Source organism: Salvia splendens, chromosome 9, assembly GCF_004379255.2.
Source record: "Salvia splendens isolate huo1 chromosome 9, SspV2, whole genome shotgun sequence".
In the NCBI taxonomy this organism is placed as follows: Eukaryota; Viridiplantae; Streptophyta; class Magnoliopsida; order Lamiales; family Lamiaceae; genus Salvia; species Salvia splendens.
The window spans coordinates 15461913-15487077 of record NC_056040.1 but is presented as its reverse complement, the minus strand read 5'-3'; the positions used below and the strand labels follow the sequence as shown (position 1 = coordinate 15487077).

The following is a 25165-nucleotide window of genomic DNA, read 5'->3' as shown; positions in this document are numbered from 1 at the left end:
CAGTATATTATGCATTATTAGAGGTATTGTGTATACGGGTTAATCAACGGATTGAAGATTACATACGTGCATTTAGTAATGTCTACGTACTATACCCTAGCTCCTAAGCTTATTAAACCCTTAGGGGAAACAAGAAATGTGTGTCAAACATCATAACATGGTACATCTTATTCGTATGCATTGCAGTTCACATATTGTGCATTATATAGTTAATAACATCCATTACTCGTGACAATTTGGTTAATTATTCGTATCGTTTTATAATTTGTTATTAATGCGTACGTACTATACCCTAGCCCTTAAGCTTATTAAACCCTTAGGGGAAACAAGAAACGTGTGTCAAACATCATAACACAGCACATCTTGTTCGTATGCATTGCAGTTCACAAATTGTGCATTATATAGTCAATTATATCCATTACTCGTTACCATGTGAAGATTACATACATGTCTACGTACTATACCCTAGCCCCTAAGCTTATTAAACCCTTAGGGGAAACAAGAAACGTGTGTCAAACATCATAACACAGCACATCTTGTTCGTATGCATTGCAGTTCACATATTGTGCATTATATAGGCAATTATATGCATTACTCGTGACCATGTGGTGCATTATTCGTAGCGGTTTCCAGCCATTATTAGATTACTATTGTACCCTCATAATGCACAAAATAGGACAAATATTGCAACACGGGATTAATTACCCAATGTTGATCTTGACCGTCCATTTCTCTAATCTAATGACTGATATTAAGAAGGAAAAAGAAGGAAATATAGGAAAAGGAAATGAATACATCCCTATATATATACTCAAAGTTATAAAACTTGGGGCCCCATGGGACCCCAAGGATCCATTGTTATGAACCCTCCTGACCCACCTGTTAGTGATCCTCCAATGGAAGGGACGGCGGAGTCTACCCCGGAGGACTCGCCGATTAGCAAGACGGGAGAACCTAGCCCGATGACTGTATCGGATGACACGACGGCGGAACTGGGAAAACAGACGGAGGAGGTTACGGAGAAGGTGAAGAATAGAGAGTTAAGGCCGAGGAAGGGACTCAAGTAGCCGAAACGCTACCATGACTTCGTGCCGAAGTAGGACGCCAACTGCTCGACGAAAGGCCTGAACCAGCTACTGTTTTATTCCAAATTAGACTAGCGTTTTTTTCCTTATTTTATTTTATGTTTTATTTGAACAAATATTGTGTTGAGCGTTTTATAAGCTCCGTCGGGTTTTCTTTGTTGGTTCTTTCCCGATGTATAGGTTTAGGTCGAACCAACCCTAGGGTCCTAGTTATTATAAATAGGGCATCTCATTAATTCTAAATTAATTAATGAAATTATTATTGGCCCACTTATCGTGTTAACACTCTCAAAACCCTATCGTGTTGCCGACGGAAACCTCTTCCGCGCCAACCTTCACGTTTTGGCCGCCGACCCTGCTTGCGGGGCGCCGGATTCTTGGTGTTACTCTCGTAACCGGGTTGAAATCAACGTTATAAGAGAAGGAGACTCTTAACAACTGGTGCTTTCACAGTGCTGAATTCATGGAGATCCAGACAGGGTCGACAAGCGCGCCGGTCGTTTTGACAGGCGGAAACGCACAGGAATTGATCACCACCGATGCACGCCGCTCCCAGGCAAATCGCAAGGATGGTGGCGCCCCGCCACGTCCTTCCCCGAGGGGCGACCGCCACCCAACAGATAGGCCTCCTACGGATCCTTTGACGCAGGGTTTGGATAGGATCATGGAGCGTTTTGACCAATTGGAATATCGAATGGATAATTCGGATAGATGGGTGGATTTACTGGAGAACCCGCGTCTCCCGGATACAGCCCCACTGGACGACGAATTTAATTCAGATGAGGAGGCGTATATGGAGTACAGGGAGTCAGAATTTTTGAGGAAAGACCCGACCCCACGACATCAACAATTAGGGTTGCGTGATCAACGACAGCCTAGGTGGAGCCGTCGGGGCAGCGCGTATGGCACACGTGGGGATTATCGTCGCGAGGGAGACTGGCCGCAGGATGTAACCTCTGACCGCCGATTAGTGGTACACCAACCGCGCCGGTTATCCAGCTGGGAGTCACCTCCGGCACGTGGGCGTGGATGGCGCGAAAGTCGTCGCACTTCGTGCTGGGACCCGCCCCACGCCGTGACCGTTTTGCATACCATCAAGACTCGGATTCGCGACAGGGCGTCAAGATGCGTGCCCCGCACTTCGACGGGTCGGATGCATCAAATTGGATTTCACGTGTCGAATATTACTTTGATCACGTGCGAATGCCGGAGGAAGACCGCCTTCATTATGCGGTTATGTTGTTTGACCCACCAGCCGCAGAGTGGATTTTCAACTACCAAAACAATAACCGCTTTGTATCGTGGCCGGAATTCTTGGAGGATGTACGCCACCGTTTCGACCCGCAAAGCTTTAAGAATTATATTGGTCCTCTGTCCAAATTGGTCCAAACCGGGTCGGTGGCTGAATACCACGATACCTTTGAGAAGTACTTGAATCGGGTAGTGGGCATGCCTGACTATGTATTGTTACCAATATTCATTGAAGGATTGAAAGAGACCATCCAAGAGAAAGTGGAGATGCATCAGCCTCAATCCCTCGCGGAGGCAATGGCAATTGCACTTCGCCTCGGGGCTAGTCAGGAACGCAGGTGGCAACAGACTTCGACCGGGGGGAAGAAGCAATGGGTAGGCCGCGAATCGCGACTGCCCCTACTGACCGCCCCCGGACCAGTAGCAAGTGCGGTGCAACAATCGGCAAGTGCACCCCCAAAAATTACTCCGATTCGAGTATCTAATGCAGAGAAGTCGGAGAGATCTCGCAAGGGGTTGTGTTGGCATTGTCCAGAAAAGTATGTTCCTGGCCATGTCTGTGCAGTCAAACTTCTGTGCTATGTTGGAGAGGACGACGAGGAGGAACCTGTGGATCATTGTGATGACATTCGACAACCCGACGAGGTCATTCGGGCGGATCTATCACACCTTCACGCTCTGAGCAGTAACACCCGATCCAAACCTTTCCACGTGGTGGGCAATATCGGATCGTCGGAGGTGGTAATACTAATTGATACCGGGAGCACCCATGATTTCCTTCACCCGCGCATAGCTGAGCGCCTCCAACTTTCTTTAACGCCTATTCGCCCGTTTCGGGTCTATGTGGGTAACGGGGGATCCTTGCTATGCTCGCACGTCTCTAGGCAGACCAAATTGACGATGCAGGGCGCCAATTTCTGATCGACCTTCACATATTGGACATACATGGACCTGATATTATTCTAGGGATGGAATGGTTGGAATCCCTCGGGCGTGTTGCCGCTGATTTTGTGGGGAAGACTTTGGAGTTTCACAAGGACGGTCAGAAAATTTTTATTCAAGGCAAGCTCCCTAGTCCCCGCCAGATTTCACTCCACTCTCTGGCCACATTGACTGCACACTCACCCGCTCATGAGTTTTACGAGCTGGTACCCATACATCTTGATGATCATCCGGCCGAGCTCTTGTCGACCCAACCAGAATTCCCACCGGATTTACCCGACGCGGTCCGCACGGTGCTTGACACATTTGGGCAGGTCTTCGACCTCCCAGTGGGGCTGCCGCCTGCTCGCCCATTCGACCATCAAATCCACCTGTTGCCTCATACGAGGCCGGTTAATGTAAGGCCTTACCGTTATCCCTACTTTCAGAAAAACGAAATAGAGAAACAAGTGAGAGAGATGCTGGACCAAGGGATTATACAACGGAGCCAGAGCCCGTTTTCCTCCCCGGTTTTGCTAGTCAGGAAGAAGGATGGCACATATCGCTTTTGTATAGATTATCGGGCCCTGAACCTGGCCACTATCCCAGATCATTTTCCGATTCCCACGGCCGATTGGTTGCTGATCCGGCAAAGACAGAAGCTATGACCGCGTGGCCCGTGCCGCGCACGGTGAAACAATTAAGGGGATTTCTTGGTTTAACAGGTTACTACCGGCGTTTTGTCGCACATTACGCGATCATTGCGGCCCCCTTGACGGATTTATTAAAAAAGGACTCTTTCGAATGGTCCACGGTAGCAGATACCGCATTTGGAGCTCTAAAATCAGCCATGACGTCTGCTCCTGTGCTACGCTTGCCGGATTTTACCAAAACATTTTGTGTAGAAACGGATGCCTACGACGTGGGGATAGGGGCGGTCTTAATCCAAGAGGGTCACCCCATTGCCTTTTTCAGCCGTAAATTGGGTCCGCGACGCAGGGTAGCGTCAACATATCACAAGGAACTGTTTGCTATTGTCGAGGCGGTGCAGAAATGGAGACATTATTTGTTGGGTAGGGAGTTCATCATTCGCACCGATCAAAAGAGCTTAAAAGAGTTTTTGCAGCAAGTGGTGCACACACCGGACCAACAATTATACGTCCGGAAACTAATGGGTTATAAATTTAGAATTGAGTACAAACGGGGAATCAATAATAAGGCGGTCGACGCTCTCTCTCGTCGGGATGCCGGGGATCTATCAGCCGAGTCCTCAGCGCCTGCGGCCGAGAGGGACCGACCATTGTCGGAGGCGGCACCGAGGGATTCGGAGGAAGACGGGGTGTTGTTGACAGCGGCGGCTCACCCCGTTCCGATATTACTGGATGTGTTGCGGCGGGAGTCATCTACACTTCCGGATTTGAGAGCCTTGGCAGCAAAGATTAAGTCAGGTGACGCCCCCCCTCATCTGTCCTTCGTCGACGGACTGATTTACTTTAATAGGAGGATTTTCGTCAGCCCCACATCTACTATGAAGAAGCTTCTACTAGAGGAACACCACAATACACCGGTGGCTGGTCACCCAGGCCATGAGCGGACCTTCCGCCTGCTTGCGGCGGGTTTTTATTGGCAGAAAATGAGAAAGGATGTTCGGGATTTTGTGGACGCCTGTGCCGTCTGTCAATCAACGAAGTATTCCACCAAAAAGCCGGCGGGGCTGCTCCAACCTCTCCCGGTTCCGTCCCAAGTTTGGGAGGATGTGTCCATGGATTTCATAACGGGGCTACCCCAATCCAGAGGATACACGACCATAATGGTGGTGGTGGACAGGCTGTCCAAGTATGCTCATTTCGCTGCTCTTCCCACGCATTTCGATGCCCTCCGAGTAGCCCACCTTTTTGTTAACACAGTAGTGAGGCATCACGGCTTCCCGAAGACGTTGGTTTCGGATCGGGATTCGGTGTTTTTAAATGCCGTCTGGGAGGAACTGTTACGCCTTAGTGGGACCAAACTCAACTTCACTACGGCCTACCATCCACAGTCGGATGGCCAGACTGAGATTCGGAACAAGGGCCTCGAGCAATACTTGCGTGCTTTCACGGCGGATAGACCTTCGACTTGGTCAAATTTTTTGCCTTTGGAGGAGTTATCTCTAAATTGTTTTCATCATGCAGGGTTAGGGACATCGCCTTTTCGGGCATTATATGGGCGAGAACCGCCCTTATTGGTGGCCGCTCAACCCTCGGCTAAGACCCCACCGAATGTGGCTGAGTTGGTTAGACAGAGAGGGGAGCTGTTGGAGGACCTGAAGCGGAATTTATCAAGAGCTCAGCAGCGCATGAGGGATACAGCGAACAAGCACAGGCTGCACATCGAATTTGAGGTTGGCGATTTTGTATGGTTGAAGTTGCAGCCGTATAGACAACACTCTGTCGCCAAGCAGCTATCAGCCAAGTTGTCCAAACGTTTCTATGGTCCCTTCGAGATTTTACAGCGGATTGGGCCAGTCGCGTACAAGTTGAGATTACCTGAAGGCAGTCGCATCCACAACGTCTTCCACGTTAGTCTGCTATGCGCATTTGTGGGGAGCAATGCGGTGCTGCCATTACCAGCCAATTTCGTGGGCGATCGCCCCCTAGCCCAGCCGGTCGCGATTCTGGACTCCAAAACAATGTGGCACAAGGGGGCGGCAACCGAGCACGTATTGGTGAGGTGGTCGGACGGGTCGGATTCACCTTCATGGGAACCGCTACAATTCCCCTTGAGGACAAGGAGATACTTGAGGAGGGGGGAGTTGTTATGAACCCTCCTGACCCACCTCTTAGTGATCCTCCAATGGAAGGGACGGCGGAGTCTACCCCGGAGGACTCGCCGATTAGCAAGACAGGAGAACCTAGCCCAATGACTGTATCGGATGACACGACGGCGGAACTGGGAAAACAGACGGAGGAGGTTACAGAGAAGGTGAAGAAGAGAGAGTTAAGGCCGAGGAAGGGACTCAAGCAGCCGGAACGCTACCATGACTTCGTGCCGAAGTAGGACGCCAACTGCTCGACGAAAGGCCTGAACCAGCTACTGTTTTATTCCAAATTAGACTAGCGTTTTTTTTCCTTATTTTATTTTATGTTTTATTTGAACAAATATTGGGTTGAGCGTTTTATAAGCTCCGTTGGGTTTTCTTTGTTGGTTCTTTCCCGATGTATAGGTTTAGGTCGAACCAACCCTAGGGTCCTAGTTATTATAAATAGGGCATCTCATTAATTCTAAATTAATTAATGAAATTATTATTGGCCCACTTATCGTGTTAACACTCTCAAAACCCTATCGTGTTGCCGACGGAAACCTCTTCCGCGCCAACCTTCACGTTTTGGCCGCCGACCCTGCTTGCGGGGCGCCGGATTCTTGGTGTTACTCTCGTAACCGGGTTGAAAATAAATATAATGTAAGTAGATTGAGATTAGCCGAAATAGAAAAGTTCGAGTAACATGCGACAGGGAAAGGCATTTGGGGGAAGTTGATTTTGGTGTAATTTCATCGTTCTTTGTAGTTTTGGTCCCTGATATCCCGCTAAATGTTGTTGAATTCTTGTGATTGCTAACAGATTATTGTTGTTGAATTCTTGTGATTGCTCGACTGTATCATCATGGGTTAGAACAACAAATTATTAAAAAAGGTGACGGAGAAGTTCGGATTAAGAGTATCCGCAGCGGTGAGCAGGACGGCGTCCGTCCGTCCGTGCCAGCGGCACGGCACCGCTGTCCGCCGCTGCGCTCTTGCCGCTGGAGCGGCGCTGCTCGATGCATCGAGCACGTCCGTGCCAACGAGCAGCGTACGTGACAACCTCCCATTGGCCAACGGCATAGCCAGTGGCAATTTAAATTTTTTTAAAAAAAAATCAGATTTTACTTTAAAAAAATCCGATAAAAAATAAAAAAAAATATATTTTTTCCATTTCCCAAAAAATTATATCCTTTTTTTACCACTTTTAATTTATTTTTTAATTTTTTCCCCAAAAATACACATTTTCATCTATAAATACCTTCACTTCCACACCAAAAATTCATACCACACTACACAATTTTCATCTAAATTCTCTCATTTCCATTCTCAATTCTCAATCTTTCTTTCACTCTTACTCTTACAACAAAACAATGTCCGGCCACGGCGATTACTCCTCCGGCTCCCAGGTTGGAACCCCGATTGGTTCGGTTCACTACCATTTCCTAGTCCGGAAACGGAATATTCGGCCCCTCCTCAAACCCAAGGTTCGCAAGTTCCGGGTGGCTACCGGCCTTACCCGGTCGACGACCAAGATGCCCCCGAAGGGCAATACGGGTGGACACCCGAGCCATCCGTCCCTAGAGCGGGAGGGAGCGGCCCCTCTCAAACTCCTCCTCTTCCTACTCGCGGTGTCCGCACCCGTACACTCCGGGTGAGATGGAGCAATTGTTCAAAGCGTTCTTGTCAATCTCCGAAGATCCGGAGGTTGGCACGAACCAATCCGGTGACCATTATTGGTGGTGCATCTGTCGCCGGTACAATCAAAACCGACCGGCTGGAAAAATCGAGCGCAACGAGAGTATGGTGCGCAATGCCATATACAGAGCTAATGAAGAAATCCTAAAGTTCCAGAGGTATTACCTCCAGGAAGAGCGGTCGGCGGGGAGCGGCCGGAGCGAGTTTGGCATCATCAGTTTCGCCTTGGCGACCTACCAATCTATTAACTACAAGCCGTTCACGTACCTCAATATTTGGCAGGAGACGCAGTCGCATCCGAAGTATATGGGAGGCGTAACATCCTCCTCTAGCTCCTCCTCCAAACGGTCGAGGTCGGTATCCCTATCCGACGCCGGCTCTGAAGATGTGGCTAGCCAACTTGCCGGAGCTAACTTAGGTAGCCCCGACGCCGGCCCGAGCGGTTCCCAACGCCGGCCGCAAAGAAGGAAGAAGGCGGCGGCCAACCGCCGTCGCGCCGCGACTCCATCCGCCCCCGCTCCCTATGTGCCACCTCAACCCCCCACCAACTCGTTGTGGGGGATTTTGGCCCAACTCAATTTGGCCGATAGGTCAAATATGACCCCCGAGCAACTTTGATCGCATGTGGCGATGATACGGGGTCTCCAAAGAACATTGGGGGTAGAGCCGGATGAATAGTCATCTACGGGGGTAATTTTTATTTTTTAGGTGTTTTATTATGTAATTTTTAATTTTTAGGATTTTAATTATGTAATTTTTAATTTTTAGTATTTTAATTATGTAATTTTTAATTTTTTTTGTAATTTGTAATATTATTACGGGTATTTTTAATGCATTTTAGTTTTGTGGAAATATTTTTATTTAAATTGAATAATATAATGGTGGGACCCTTGAGCTTGTCCTTGCGGAAGAGCACAAATGTGAATGTTGTGCTCTTGCCTAAGAGCAGGGAGTAAAAGTGGGATCGGGCCCATATCCATGCTCGTTGGCAAGAGCACGGAGGTGGATGCTCTAAATGTCATATAACATTATGATAGAAATCGAAATCGATTGATCATTGGAAATAGAGATGCTAGAATCCAAAGTAAGACCTAATCACCACCTAACAATTTCATACATTTCCATTAACAAAAACCCAACGAATAACGTACTAAATGCAGAATATTGTTATTTTCCCTCCTCTTAATTGGTAATATAACACAAACATGGAGTAATAACCAAATTATTAGCAAAATTCTATCGAGACAATATGTAACACTGCAATAGATCAACATATACATTCGTCTTCCGTGCGGTGTATGAAAAATTATTACTCATCTCATGGTGTCGTTCGGTTGCTATGACTCATTATCATATGATTCTTCATCTAAGATTAAGTCGTGAAATTATTTTAGTTGAAAAATGTAACTATAACTCATTATAATATATAATTATCCATTTATGATTAAGTTTAAGTTGTGAGATTTAATTGTATAAACCAAACATAATGGACTAGTACATATTTAATCATGAGATGTAATCTTTTTAACCATACGGACCCTATATATATTAAATTTGAAATTATTATATTCTTTATTTTCTGAAATTACTCATCTTCTTCCGTAGAAACTCAAAACTTGAGCCTATTAGTTAGAGGGGATAACTAAATTGCATTTGATTGTCAAAATAAAATACAGCAATATTTTTTCATCATTTAACTCACAAATAATACTGTCGAACGAAATTGAGCATATGATTAGTGGGAGTTATAAAATTGAGATGGCATATGACTAGTGAATTATAACTTGGAAATTAAATACTAATGTAATAAAATAATATTTGCACTAAAAGATTGTTCTTAAATTGCTTTCCTTTTTTGTTATTTTTTGTTATTGTAACTAGTCTTAGTAATTTTGAAGACATTGGGGTTTTTTTATTTTATGGGTAAATGAATTTAAATTTAAAAGTCTCTGATATTAATTTCTTTACCGTTTAGCCAATTCACACACACAACTTTGAAGCTCTTCTTAGTGGTATGATAGAGTGGAATAAATATACAAATAAAATGAAGATAGGAATGAAATGATAATTCTTTTGCATTTTCATTTAATTATCTCATTTCTTCCATCATATAAGCATTTCATTCCCTTCTCTGTTTTCATTAATATTTTCTATTTTATTTTAAGAAGATAAAAAATGATTCCCAATTTATCCTTATAATAACTCGAACTTCTAACCTAATGGTTGAAGAAGAAGTGTCTTACCAATTGAGTTGCATTGCATTTTCCACTCCATCATCATATATTAAGAAGGGCCTTACTGTCTTACATGAAAAATACTCAAAGCAACATTTTTATTTCCAATACACAATCAACTTAGTTAATTAATTTTGTATAAAATTTTACACAACAGAGGTATATAAACTGTGTACATCCTTCAATTCAAGCAAATTTATTCTACAATAGAAAAAAGAGTTTTAAAATAGACACGTTTGGAAGCCTCTATTTCGAATTCTAACTAATTTCACACCCAACATCATCTAATCATCCTAAAAAACCCCACAATGGTTTGGATTTAATATAAAGTGGTCTAATTTTTTACTATGAATATTTCAAATTTTGAAGTTTGCCAGCATGTGGATTTAAATGAAATAATTATACACAGCAAAGGGCAACAGCAAAATGGCAAGGGACACACAACAAACTGTGGGGCCCAAGCCCACCTAAATGACGTAAATGCCAAACCTGGGTCCACATTCATCAAAATTATTACAACTATTTGCTTTATTATCTTCAAATCAAAGCAATGAATTTTCAAGCGGGGTAAAATGGTAAATTTACTGACTCCCGCGTCAATGGATTTTCCATTTTCAAAGGCAAATCGCCAGAAACCGCTCAACTGCTTTGAATTTTTCAACCTGGCTACTTTTCCTAGAGGAGATGACTACGGGAATTATTCTAATTTGAATTACATATTTACCCCCAATAATTGCATTTTGCTAGCCTTTGAGAAGAAATTTGTCATTGTCACAATCACTATTATGCCCTAAACAAATAATGATCACACATTATTTTTATAGGAGTATAACCCAATTGCTTAATTCACTTCATATCTCCTTTTTTTGACCTTAGCGAAATAAATTTATCACATTTTGGTCATCTAATTCGTACATTAATGGGGCACATTGATCGGTGCATGTCTTCTAATATCAATTCAAAAGAGTAATAAATACATATGGTTCAACTAGTAGTACAATCTATTTATGAATGCAAATGTGCAAAATTCTAATTAAAAAAAACGTTATATAAAGTTGAAATTTGCATGTATTTTATTTTTAAAATATTATAAATAATTTAGTTTCTATAATATTACTTAATTTCTCTTATAGAGAATATGAAAAATAAATAAAGATTACAAGACTAGTGTTAAATGAAATTTGCAAAATAATCTCAATTGGCAAAACTAATTTAAATTAGTCTAAACACTGCAAAAAAAGATGGATTACATTGAAGAAAAAAAGAACAACTAAATTCATAACCTCCCTATCTCTAGGGTTCGCCACCGAAATTGAACATTTCAGCAGCCACCGGTCCGCACCTACCGGTTCTAAAACTATCACCAATCCTACTCTCACTGACTCTGAACCGGTGTCGTTGACTCCGAACCGGAGTCAACGGCGACGACCGCCGTATCCTTCTTCTGCCGCATTTCCAAAACTTTCCGGTGGCTATTCGAATGCAACTCCTTCGAATAAGTCGGGCTAAAAGCCGGTCTATACTCGGGAAAGAGCCGGCCCGACTTGAACCGGACGCCGCAAGCATTGCACAGCGTTTTCGGCCCCAACGGCCCGGTTCGCCACTGCGGCGTCTTCTGCACCTGACAGTGCCTACATCTCCGGCCCAAAACCGGACCGGTCTCGCCATTGGTTTTCCGCTTTTGTTTCTTAACAACCGGTTTTTCCGCGCTGGAGAACCACTCAACATCATGAACCGGGTCCGACCAAACAAACGTGGGTAAAGTGGAGGAGCCGTGCGATGACGACGTCGTCGAAGACGAGTCGACGGAGCTCAACGGCGCCGCCGCCAGATACCACGGCCGGCCGGTGAACCTCGGCCGCTTGCTCCTGGCTTTAACCGGAATCGGAACCGGGAAATACGGAGGCATAATTCGCTTCACCTCCTGCATCTTGTGAACCGGATGCGACCGGTTCACTGATAAAACTCCGGTTTGCGCCGTGAAAATTCCGGTTGGGCACAATAACGACACCTCCGACGTCGAATCATCCACAAATTGCGACAACCATTCCAAATTCTCGAAATCCTCAACCTATAATCCGAAAATTGGAAAAAAAAACAATAAATTTACAAGAAATAATTCTGAATTTTTGCATGTTAACTATGTTTTAAAAATCAATTACCGGAGCGGTGAGCTCGGCGGAGAGGCTGTCGAAGTCGCCGGAAAAATTGGAAGACGAAGAAGAGGAATAAACCGAATTTCCTTTCTGCAAAATTTCCTCATCTTCCTGAGAAAAACAGAGCTCCTGAAAATCCTTCTCGGGGAGATCGAGGTTGAGCAGGTCCTCGACGGGAAAATCCTCGGAAACAACGTTGTTAACTCCGGTCAAACACCAAACGTCGTCGTTGTAATAAACTTGAGAATTCGTTTTCAAAGCCATTTGCGACAGGAAACTCGGTTTCAGCGCACGTGCCTCAATGCATTCCATTATTCAAAAATTCCCAAAACCTAAAACAAGGAGCAAAATTCGCCAAAATTCAATCAACAAATCCAATTAATTGTTCCAAACCGAAATTCCTTATGCATATGTACACATATATATACCTGAATAGAAACAGTAGGCTACAAAAGAGAGAGAGAAGAAGAAGTTGAGCACAGAAATGAAGGCTGGTTCGTGGGCGAAACTGGTGGGGGTGTGGTAATGGTTTTTCCTTTTCCTTTATGTATATATATTTATTAAACTATATAAAAATTGGTGTTGAAAAGATTGTGTTACTATGGTATAATGGTGAGTTGTAACGCACTGTATAATTAACACGGGAGGCGAGATTTTTAATGAAGGAATGGCTGACTATTCATAGTTTTTGCATGGAATTGGACAATGGAAAAAGCTTAGATTGTTCGACTTCGGACCGTATCTACAGTTTCCACTAGGAATTTTCCATTGACCATTATTTGCTCAGTTTATGGATTAGAAAAGTCACATAGTAGTATTTAAGGTGGGTTATTTCCAATGTGGTCAAAAATAAAATTGAGATTTTTGAAATAGAAAATAGGCAAATTTAAATAATCATAATGATATTCGGTATTACTCCATGTAAATACTGAAAATACATGTGTGCATGTATAATAGAACACAAAATAAAATATATTGTGAGGTCAATGGTTTTATTTGTTTGAGTGGATCGGAGGAAAATAAATGCTCGTTTGACGCATTTATGTTAGAGCTAAGATTCGAGATTTAATAGGAGTAATACATTTACGCAAGTTTATTTTTAGTTTTTTATTGTGTTGAATATGCTAACACATGAAGTGAATTATATAATTACTCGGAACGAGCATAGTATAAATAAAAATTCTACATATTGTATTTACTCGATGTAAGAATTGATGCTATATTTTGGTATAGTGACCATATAAGTTTATTACTAGTACATTTGAAGGAGATAAATATTATAGATCGTTAAAATTGAAGGTACTATATGTTTTTTTTGGTAATAGAAAGTGGCACAGTTTGAAAACCACACACAAAAAAAACGTAGAAAACATTTAATCTATCACGCAGAAAAAATAAAATATAAATATCCAACAAAATGTGTTCAGAACATGGGAAATTGATTAATAAATGAGTAAACATGTTGTGATAAAGTAGTCGATAGCAAAATTACATAGGCGTAGCAAAATTACTTTCTCGGTAATTTTATTAAAATAAGTAATTGAAATACTACTACTGATAGAACACCTAAAAAAATGTACAGACTCCATAAGAAATTTAAAAAAATGAAATTGCACGAGTCAGAAATCTACATAAGAAGAGAAGCTGGTCGATCAGTCATTACTAATCAGTGAGGTACTGAAGTAGGTTATTTATTGCAACCAACTGATGCGACAAAAAAAATCTATATAAGAATTTCTATTTAATTTTTCATGCAGTGTAGATTAGTCTAACAGTTGTCGACAAAAAATTAATAATTGAAACGTTAATACCCCACTCAAAACCAATATTGAAAGTTATTGTTTTCTTTTTCATTAATGTGCAAACTAAATTTTAAACCATCGAACTTGATTATATATATTTATATTTATGCTGCACAGCTTGATTGTATATATAGTTGATAATATAATACGTTCACGCATATAATTATTCCCCTTTTCTTTTTCTTGAATACTACTACTATCATTCATTTATGTATCTTATATATGTGGATGATATATCCATTTTTACGTAATTTCGTAGTACAATATAACAAAATGTTCCGATGAGACGTAATTTTCGAAGAGTTATGACATTTAAATGCTACTAATTACAATTGTAATATATTGTAGTAGTTTTTTTTTTAAATATTGTAGCTGGGTAGTTGTTATGTTTCAAAAAAATAAAAACATGTGACATTTAAAAGCTTGGATATTGTGATATGTGAAAATTTAAAGCTAATTTATAATCAGTTATTGAAAATAAATAATAATACTAATAATAAAAACATTATAATAAAATTGTGTGTGTGTGTAAATGTGTGGGGGAGGGAAGATCATTGTGAGAGAAAAGATAGAGGTTTAGTGTGTGTGAGCAAGAGATATTGTGATATATAAGAAATACTTCGTGATATCTTAAAATGTATAGCAAATTAAGTTTAGTTATATAACCTGATGTTATAAAAATTGTTACATTTATATATAACAAATTTTACTTACATTTTATGTATCATAGTATAATTCATAGATGCATGATGAGTGTAGCTAAATTACGTACCAAATTAAGCTATAATAAATTTTGTGACATTTTTCATGATGCGACTCAAATTGTGACACTGCTAAACATTTTTATTATAACGATATATTATCTCTGTTCTACAAAATTTGTCATGTTTTGACCTGTCACTAAATTTAAGAAATATAGTGAAAAGTAAGTTAAAAAAATTAGTGAAATGTGCATTCCATTTTCATATTACTTTATAATAAAATGTAATTGAAAATGAGTTGTTGAAATGTGGTGTTCACTATAAAAAAAATAGTAAAAGTTAAATGTGACAAAATTTGTAGAACATACGAAAATGGAAAAGAGAACAAAATTTTTAGGATGCCAGAGGGGTACTTTATAGTTCCCTGAAACCAAATTATTTGAGATCTCAATTCAGTAAGCACGCGAGTATGAATATTTGAACTTAGTTGATATACTCAATTTATAAATCAAACAAAATCTAGCATACACTAATCAAAACGAGATTTAAAATAGTAGTAGTAAACATATCCAATAGCAATGTGGCAGGTCATTCACAATTGTAATTGCACAAGAAATTGAAAGTTTGAAATGGGTTATGGCGCTAATAATTGATAAATTTGATAATTCAAAAGTGAGAGGAGTCACTTTCTTTAATTAGAACTACCATTTGTTATTTTAACTTTATGCGATTGATTGTATTTAGATTTTTAAGATTGGAGTAATAAGAAAAGTAGGCAACTTTGCCGCATTCATCGCGCCGTCCATTTTGGTCTTTTCGCCGGCAATCTTACACCTATATCGCATCACCGACTTTTTTATTTATTTCAACTTTGGATTTATGCGTCCATGTACTCCATTATTTCGGTTACAACCTTCGATTATTATATTACTATCAATTATATAAGGAAAAAAATGTAAATTTAGTTTTTATAAATTTTGTCATCTCATATTTATGGTCCGTAATGATAAATATTAGCATTAGAAGTTCATGGACTAGGACATAGTATTGTTGCAATAACTTTTATACTGGAGTATTTTTGTATACTTTCTCTATACTATCCTAAATCCTAATGAAGATTGCCCTTTTATTAGGCTGTATGAAATTATATGTGGTATTATTTTATATATTAAATGTAGAGGAAATAAAATAGAGATATAAGTGTTTTTGTTTGCCGTAATATGTCATCTTAGTTGAACAAATTAAAAAGAAAAGTGAACTCTCTTTGATGGAACGAAAGGAGTATTAACACTTTCGTTTCTCTTCCAAATTTTTGTCTCAAAAGGACGTTTTTGTCCATTTACCATATCTATTAATATGCATCATTCATGGATACATAAAACGATATTAAATCATTTATTGGGTTGTGGGGATTTTTATTTATTTTTTTATTTCTTTTGAAGCAAACAAAATGGAAAATGATAAAAATATATTAAAACAATGCGAAAGTCCGTTTGGTGATATTAGACTTAATTAATGGACTTATGACACTAATATTTTTCATTAAGGACCGCAAATGTGAGAATAGTTTCCTAGTCAAATAAAAGTAATAATATTACATGAAATCTAGGTCGAAGGTAGATAGCCGTCTATTTTTTAAAAAAATAACGTAATTGTTAAATTATTATAATAACATCATCGTCTTTCATTTATATTAGAAAATAGAGACTTAATTTTTTCGATCATTATAGACGTGCAACATCAAGCTTTAAACTAATTGAATTGGAAAAACCACGGCCATGCAAATGCACTTTGACAATACCGGTTATATTAAAACAAGCAACTCCTACTACCATATCATATTACCATAGAAATTTGGGTGGGGATTGGGTTCAATTTCACCATGAATTAAAAGGTGATGAGAGATTCAGGCTTAGCCTGCTTCCTTTACCAAAAAAAAAAAAAAAAGAAAATAAGGTGATGAGATTAGTCTAATATTTCTATTATTGCGTTGAAATTATAAAATGGGTCAAAGTTTATGCATTGGACATTAAAGTATGTGAATAATTAGGAATTCATACCAAATTTAGATACCTAATTTTGGATAATTGTGTTCAATTTTTAAAATATCTACATATAAATGTTAAAGATTGTCGCTGTCGATCATTTGTTGCATATAAATTTCGGTTACAATTACCTTTTTCTCTTTTCTGAGGAAATATGTTGGAATCACTTTACTAACAATAAAGGTCTGGCACCCAATTTTAGCCTCGACAAAATCAAGTAATCCATTTGAATATAATTATCAAATTTTTTATACGCCTGAATATAATTTTATCAAATTTTATATTCTTATCTTCTTAAAAAAATTATATACGCTATCAATATAGTCCTGGTGTAGAGATTAATGTGAGGCGATTATTTCTGAATTTTTGTTGTCTTTCTGACTTTAACTGAATACAATTACGTTACTAGTATCGATTTTATACAGATGTGTAGTATAGACCCCAACAGTAATATTTTACAAACAACTAATTATACCTTTTCTATATGAATGCACTATTCGTTAAAAATCATTAAAGTGAAACCCCAGTTTCATGTAAATTAAGTACAATATTCATACATGCGCATTTTTTAAAAAAAATACCTATTTCTTATAACCACAATCAGTTACAGCATTTAGTAAGTCGATTAAAAAATGTATAGAAAGGCATTTTATTTAATTTGAATTCATGGAAGTGGCTCCAAACTCTTGAGTAGCATCGAACAAACTTAGTTTGATATTATCGCAAACGCTCGATTGCATTGCATGCATGATTCGTGCATATCCACAAAGCGGTGTCGTTTTGCTCGACACGTTATGCCGGCATTGGCTCAAATACTATGAGTCACATCATATTTAAATAAGTTGAATTCGAAATGAGACAGCCCATATAATATATGGTTTGGTTTAAACTTTAAAGCCGCAAGTTTAGCCTTGACCTTGATCGAGGGAAGAAACAATAAAAATTTAACCTACCTTTAACATTTTCAATATTTAGAAATCATGGATCTTGTGTGGGTCGGGTCGGGTCGACCGATTTTACAAGCACCGATAACAGTTTATTAAATTCATTCTAGTAGTCGATTCCACTATACGAAAGCTTCATCCATTTTTTTGGAATTGTGATTGGCTTTCGTTTTTGTTCCGCATTCATGATACGCGTATATCTACAGAATATCCTCATATCTCTATTATTTCATATATTATTGATTTCCATATATTTCCTATTTCTTAATCACTAAGTTAGGTTATTAGGGAGTAGTATAAATATGAGTCTTTGTTATATTTTGAAGGAATCATGAAAGAAATATAATTATCTTTATCGTACCGTCTTTTATTTTTCTGCAATTTACTTTTTCGTCTTTATTCATCGGTTGCTCGACAGAGACTCCTCCGCGAACGGACCTTCAATATCCGGTGAATTCTCACCAATTATCATTGATACGTGTTTCTCCGTATCAATTCATTGCCAGTAATTACTTCTCATCGTCTATCTTCTTACAATTTTCCTATTTTTTTCACATAACCGATCCCACAAATTCTATTTTTTTTAATTTGTCACTAATGTAAGGAATGAATGTATACAAATTAATTAGACGTTAATTTGGACAGTTTATCTTCTCATGGCGTAAAAGAAGTAGTACTATAAGAAAATCATTATTATAGGTCAATGCTTCTTATTTGTAATAATAATAGGAGTAAACTTTTTATGATAATTGTTGCTTATGGAAATCATAATTCAAATTAGTTCGTATTTTTTACATTAGTGATATAATTCAAATTAGTTCGCATTTTTTACATTAGTGATATTTCTAATTAAAGAACTGTATGTATATAATCTCATCATAAACGGAATAATTAGTTTCATTTGATTGGGTTTGTATATTATTAACTCCCATGCATTTCACAAATATTGAATAAAAATACAAGCAAAATGAGTATGATATATTTGGATAAAATGGCACAAGTCCCAACTGGTGAATGATGATGTACAATTAAAGAATTAAAATAATTTAAAATTTTAAACTAAATACTCTACTACTACATTATTTTTAAAAAAATCTACCATATAATTGAATTGAATAGAATAGCGAATCAATAATCCTTCATTTAGGCTAGGGAATAATTTTCCACTATATTATGCTGGTATAAATCAAAGGACACGTATTATGAAGGAAGTGATATACACGTTGATAAACCATAACAAAAACACATCCACTAGAGGATTGAGTGTGAGTTGGCTGCGTCGCATGACTTGCTTTGCCCCACACTTTTTTTCTTCTCCAACAATTGCTCTATCGTTCCACTTGCCCACCAAACTATATATACTCTTCCAACTTCTAATACCTAATTTTACACATTTATCTAAATTATTTCCAAGTTATATACCAAACACAAACCGTCTAATTACAAAAAATCGCTGTACATACGTGAATAAAACCTACTTTAACAAGTCTAAAGTTTATGGACTTTTTTCCCTAATTGATCCTAGTAGGGGCTAGGATCAAAAGATGATACAATCATTGTAATTTGTAACGCTTGCATATGTAAATATATGTATCGAGGTCGGATTAAATATGAATACTTATTTTTCAATAACTATGAACCAAATATTATTGCAATATGGAGTATAATTAATGGAATTATTGTAGTAACATATAAAGCCGTCTCAAAATACACGAGATTGAAACATTCAAATATTTTTTATAGAGAAGAGTATTGCCTGTTAATTAAGTTTTATTTTTTATACACGAGATTGAAACATTCAAATATTGGTCCTTTCAGTTTGCTGAACACATTTATGTAGAAGTTCCGAAACAGTGAACTAAATTAAGTTGACCACAAAATCGACGCAATTATGTTGTGTAAAGTCTACTTCCGCTTCATTTTCGTTTATATTTAATTCAAATTAATTACATCCATGGTGTGATGCATTTCTAAACTACTACAATTTAAAGAAGTAAAAGAAAATTAAATTAATTACTTAGATATTTTATGACGTGAACTTTGAATCCATTTGTACTACACACAGCCCAAACTTTAAAAAATTCAAAAGATAGACGAATTTTTGTAAAATTTGTAAAGATAACATGGACTTGCACTTTTTGATTCAAACTATATTGAAATTCTCATTTCTTATCCCACATCGATTAATTAATTACTTAGATATTTTATGACGTGAACTTTGAATCCATTTGTACTAAACACAGCCCAAACTTTAAAAAATTCAAAAGATAGACGAATTTTTGTAAAATTTGTAAAGATAACATGGACTTGCACTTTTTGATTCAAACTATATTGAAATTCTCATTTCTTATCCCACATCGATTTGGTAATGCAGACCAATAAAAGCAATAGGAGCAGTTGGGAACACTCCAATATAAGGCCGTGCTATATTTACAAATTTTATGAAAATTCATGACATTATTTTGTATTTTTTGAAATTTAAGCTATTTTTTAAATAAATATAGAATTAGGGGAATAGACTATAAAATGAAACTAAAAATAGCAACGGAGTCCCAACTCCCAATTTACCAACAATAGAAATCTGATTGAATCATTGAAGACTTGAAGTATGGACAAAATAGAAGTATAGCCGTGTAGGCAAAAAAACAAAGAATCTTATCCAATAATATTAAATTAAAAGTAAAAGTATAATATAAAATCAAAATTTGCATGTAAAGGCCGTGAATTCTAATTCTTTTAAAATGTACACGGTGGAGCCCATCCCATCTGCATAACTTAATACTCAATTTAATTACCAGCAACCGATTAATAGTAAAATAAAAGAGAAACTTAGGCACATTAACAATTTGAAGGGCCACTATATAAAGTTGGCCCATACCCGATATGAAGAGGAGTATTATTCAAAATATGTTGTTAAAATTAAACAAAATAATTGAAAAGATTACGTAAGGCTTATAAAGTCTAACTATTAAATAATACGCCTTTTATTGCACTCAAAATATACCCGATATTTTTGGCTCATGATCAAACTTGATACTCCTACTGGAACGTAATTAGATTCTAAAAAAGCAAAATTATCGTGATGTGATTCAATTTAATGTTTATGGTAAAATTAATTTGTGACTGTAGCCCTACTATTATTCCAAAACTAAAAAAAGAATAATTCATAGTACACTATTTATTTACTTAGATAGTGAGAGTGATGAACCAGAAATGCGACATCGTAAGTCCATAATTCGCATTAAACTCAACATAAGTATTAAGTAGTAGTTCAACAACCTTTTTTTTTTGCTACCCAATTTTTATTTTGTCAAATCCATATTGTTTCATCGATATCGCTATTGTGCACTGATCCTCGACTCATATCTGTCACTCTCGAATTTATCAACCCCCTCTTTAGCTAGTAGCATGTCGACAAGTCTATTGCTTGTATAAGATATATTCCTATAATTTTTGATGTACATATTTATACTCCCCCTTCTAAAAAAAAAGACAATTTTAGGTGATTAGTGTTTTAATATATCATTGGTAAAATTAGAAAATTACTAGAGCATTTTGATCACATGATTGTTTTTAAAACAAAAGAACACCAATTTTCAGTAGAAATGATATGTGACATACGAAAATAAGCAGAAAACTGAGATAGTTTACTTTGTTGCTGAATTGCAAGCCACTTGTGCTGGTGCCCTCTGATGGAGTCCAACACTAGGGGCGTCTCTCACGGCTATTGCTGCCGTGTGGGAGAATCACCGAGTTCCCGTCTCAAAGCAAAGAACCACCTCCCCGTGTCACGAGGCATTCCAGTTTGCTCAACATAAGGGAGTAACTTTTATTTATCATTATTGATTCAAGATTTTGTGTGCATGATACAGGTACGGTTGTTGTGCCTATCGTCGAGCTGCCTCCACCGCCCATCGTAGCTGAAGGGGAACCTCCTGCCGTGGAGAAGGAGAAGAAGCAGCAGGAGGTGCACAAGAGTGGCCGTCCGAAACGGCAAGGGAGGCCAGTGAAGTATGGTGATTTTGTTTCGTATTAGTTGCTTATTTTTGGGACATTTTTCTTTTGTTTTATTATTTATTTTGCAGACGTTATTTAATTAAATATTCTTGTTGGTTCTTTCCCGGAATTGATCGAGTCGAACCAAACCTAGGCTCCTTAGATAATATAAATAGGGTTCTGTACATTGAATTATCGCATATCAATAATATCAGAATTCCCTATTTTTCGTTTCTTTACTTTCTACGCAAGATTTCTTCCTTTCGCCAACCCTAATTGGCCAAAGTTCTCCGGTGGACCGCCGCCGGACTTCATTGATACGGGAACGCCCGTATCAGTGCAATGTGTAGAAAAAACTTATCTATCTCAAATAATGATACTACTATACTAAACAATGCAAAAGCCAGAAGGGGTCATTTCTATTGAGTGATCTAGAGCTTCAAATCAAAGCCAAGTAACTTCAACTTCCTCTTATTTTTAGCTTAACATAAACTAGTAGTACCACCAAACATTACAAAACGCCAAAAGGGGTCATTTCTCTTGATTGATCAAGAGATTTCAAATCAGTGATTTTTTCTCCCAATTTTACTTCAACTTTCTTAGGTTTCTTGCTTAACATATACTGTCAAATAACTATAGTACTCCACTAAACAATGAAAAAGCCAAAAATGGATCATTTCTTGACTGATCAAGAGCTTCAACTCAAAGATTTCCCCTAAAATATCTTCAACTTCTTTTGATTTACTGCTTAAGTTAAACTCATTACGCTCGTGGTTTTACCCGTTGCAGTGTGACAGGTTGAACTCCTACCGTAGAACTCCACTCCAACGAGACAGCATGACTGTGACAACATCTCCGTCTTTGAAACTCTCGGATTCAGGCCATATTCCTGAACGAAGCCAAGAACGAATGACATGAAACGAACATCCAAACATCTTCAAGCAAGCACCTATGCACCTGAATAAACAACACCTACACCTGATTATCTTCAAGAGGATTCCATCAGCCAACTGATTATCTCCTTGCAGAAAATCCTCACTCCTATTTGTGTGCAGATGATATATTCGATTAGGCATCATGCGTAGCAGAATCTTATTCTTACAAACAAAGCAAGATAACATCCTACACTGTTGAGGGAAATGGAAAACTAGACAATGAGAAAACCTGCTATGAGAGCTTCCATATGGAGTATATTCCTATAGAAGCTTCTTTGCTACCATTAAATCAAGAGGCACTTATCTTCTATCCTCTTTTTTTTTGGTGAGCAAAGAGGCATCCTATTTAGAATCATAAGTGCCTTCCAGGGATGGAACAATGGCACAGTGTAACAAATATATCTGCTCAAAATTTGATTTTGATCAAATCTTTCACACAATAAACTGTCTCTCCATTACACGGCTGTAACCGAGCCAAGCCGAGCTAATAATAGTCGTCCCGAGCTCGACGACTTGAGCTATTGCATTGTTGTCCGGGCTCAGCATGGCTTGTGTGATACTCCCTCCGTCCCGGACTACTTGCACTTATTTCCTTTCTGGGCGTCCACTCTTTCCATTTTTAGTAAAAATTATCACCTACAGCCGCAATTGTTGACTTTGCTATACACTCATTCCTTAATCTCCGTGCCGAAAAGGAAATGTGCGAGTAGTCCGGGACGGAGGGAGTACTACTTACTACTTCCGTCTTAAAAAAGTAGTCTTATTTTTTATTTTATTTTTTTTGGGTTATTCCCTAAGACCATGTTTATCAGCAACCCTCCAACCCAACCCAACCATCCACTTTTTCAATATTTAATTCATTTCTATCTCATCCACATCATCTTCCACATCATTAATATTCACCCAACCCAACCACACATATTTTCATGGTTTATCAATGACCACCCAACCCCACTATTATATATTTATTTTTATATTATTTTTAATACTATTATTATTACATGAAATACTTATTATTGCTCACTCCAACCATGTGGGGTGTTTACAGCATTCTTGGTTTGTGATATGGCTTGGCTTGAATGTTGATTTTGAAATGAACTTTGAAATTGCTCAGAATTCGAAAAATCATCAAAGCTAGGGAAATAATCTAGAGAAGGGTTAATATTTTGGGAAGGGTTGAAGTTTTGGGAATCAGAGAATATAATATCCTCATAATCCTCCATAGCTAGCAACAAGGGAAACTAGAAAATATGAAATTCTACTAAACAATAAGGATTATAGGAGGAGAAAAGATGATATTTTTTTGTATGCAAAACTATAGCAAATGTGGTCTCTATTTATAGAGGAAGAAAAATTATGAATTTTGGTATAAATTTTATAATTTTTTAATATAATACATTAAAGATATATTAATTATTAAAAATAAAAATATCAGCCAATGAAATTGTGCCATTTGGCACAACCTCATTGGCCGAATGGTGAAATGAGAAGGGGGACCCGTCGGTTGGTTTGAGGAGAGAGAGCGACATGGGTCGAGGAGAGAGAGACCCATATTTAGATTTTTTTTTTTAATTGTAAAATTACGTGGAGGTCGACTCCAATGACCGATAAAGGTGGTCTAAGTTTCTCTCTAATGGCGTGTCCCATTTTCAAGTATTCAACTATTTTTATATCGATCCTTTTCACTTTAAAACTCATAGTATCATTTACTGCTAAAATTATTTTTGTATTCAAGCTTGAGCTTGGCTTGTGTGACCCTTGATTGGGCCCCACAAAGAAAGGCTAGTAAAATATTCAAAATATGCTCCTTGTCTATATTCCATCCGTCCGCCATTATGAGTCTCATTTATTGGCAGCACAGATTTTAAGAAAGGTTAAGAAAAGTGGATGGAAAAAAGTTAGTGGAATAGATGTCCCACTTGTATATATTAGTTTTAAATGAAATGTGAGTAGAATGAGTTAGTGGAAGGTGGGACCCCATTACCACTTATGGTAAAAGTGAACCGGGACTCCTATTCGCTGACGTATTAAAATGGCAAAACGGGCTCCTATTCGCGGACGGAGGGAGTATATGTTATTCGAGTTCAATTGAGAAACAAGCTTGATTAGCGTACTCTCAAACATATTATGAACAAACGAATGTTAGAACCTAATGAACCGAATACAATTTGCCTCGAGTATTATATCTGAGTCTAGTAATTTTAACCATATTTCATAAACTTAATTTGAAACTTCAATCTGATTATAGCAAATATTTCAATTGCGTAACAAAGAATGACAAACTATTTTTTTCTAATTATTCTTTGAAAATTCCGTCTCCATATTTGAGACAAAATCTGACTATAATAGTTGACAATATATCTCGAAATAAAACTTATTGATAAATAATGGAGTACTAGTAAAGTATTTTGTTTTTTTTATAGAATTTTTAGCCACTTTTTTTAAAGAATTTTTAGCCACCTTTTTCTAATATCAATTTAACAATACTATACTTTAAATACCGTAAAAACTCCAAACTATTATTTTGACCGTTGAAAAATGTCAACTGATGATAAAATGACATAAAAAAACACAGTGTCAATGGTTGATATTATGTTGACATTTTGTGTTGACGTAATTTTA

The 25165-nt window shown here is 37.9% G+C and overlaps 1 protein-coding gene across 1 annotated transcript; it reads right to left on the bottom strand.

The window, feature by feature from the left end:
• Positions 1-11134: 11134 nt before the first annotated feature.
• On the bottom strand, positions 11135-12730 carry LOC121749005 (GATA transcription factor 5-like). Its single transcript, XM_042143613.1, has 3 exons — positions 12549-12730; positions 12127-12452; positions 11135-12035 (listed from the first exon to the last, which is right to left on the bottom strand). The coding sequence occupies exons 2-3, from the start codon at positions 12430-12432 to the stop codon at positions 11340-11342; spliced, it is 1002 nt and encodes a 333-aa protein (XP_041999547.1). The 5' UTR covers positions 12433-12452; positions 12549-12730; the 3' UTR covers positions 11135-11339.
• Between the last annotated feature and the right edge of the window lie 12435 nt (positions 12731-25165).

Coding starts and splice junctions, on each gene's coding strand:
- LOC121749005 (XM_042143613.1), bottom strand. CDS start 12,432: ATGGAATGCATTGAGGCACGTGCGCTGAAACCGAGTTTCCTGTCGCAA. Junction 12,036..12,126: donor CCGCCGAGCTCACCGCTCCG/GTAATTGATTTT, acceptor TTCGGATTATAG/GTTGAGGATTTCGAGAATTT.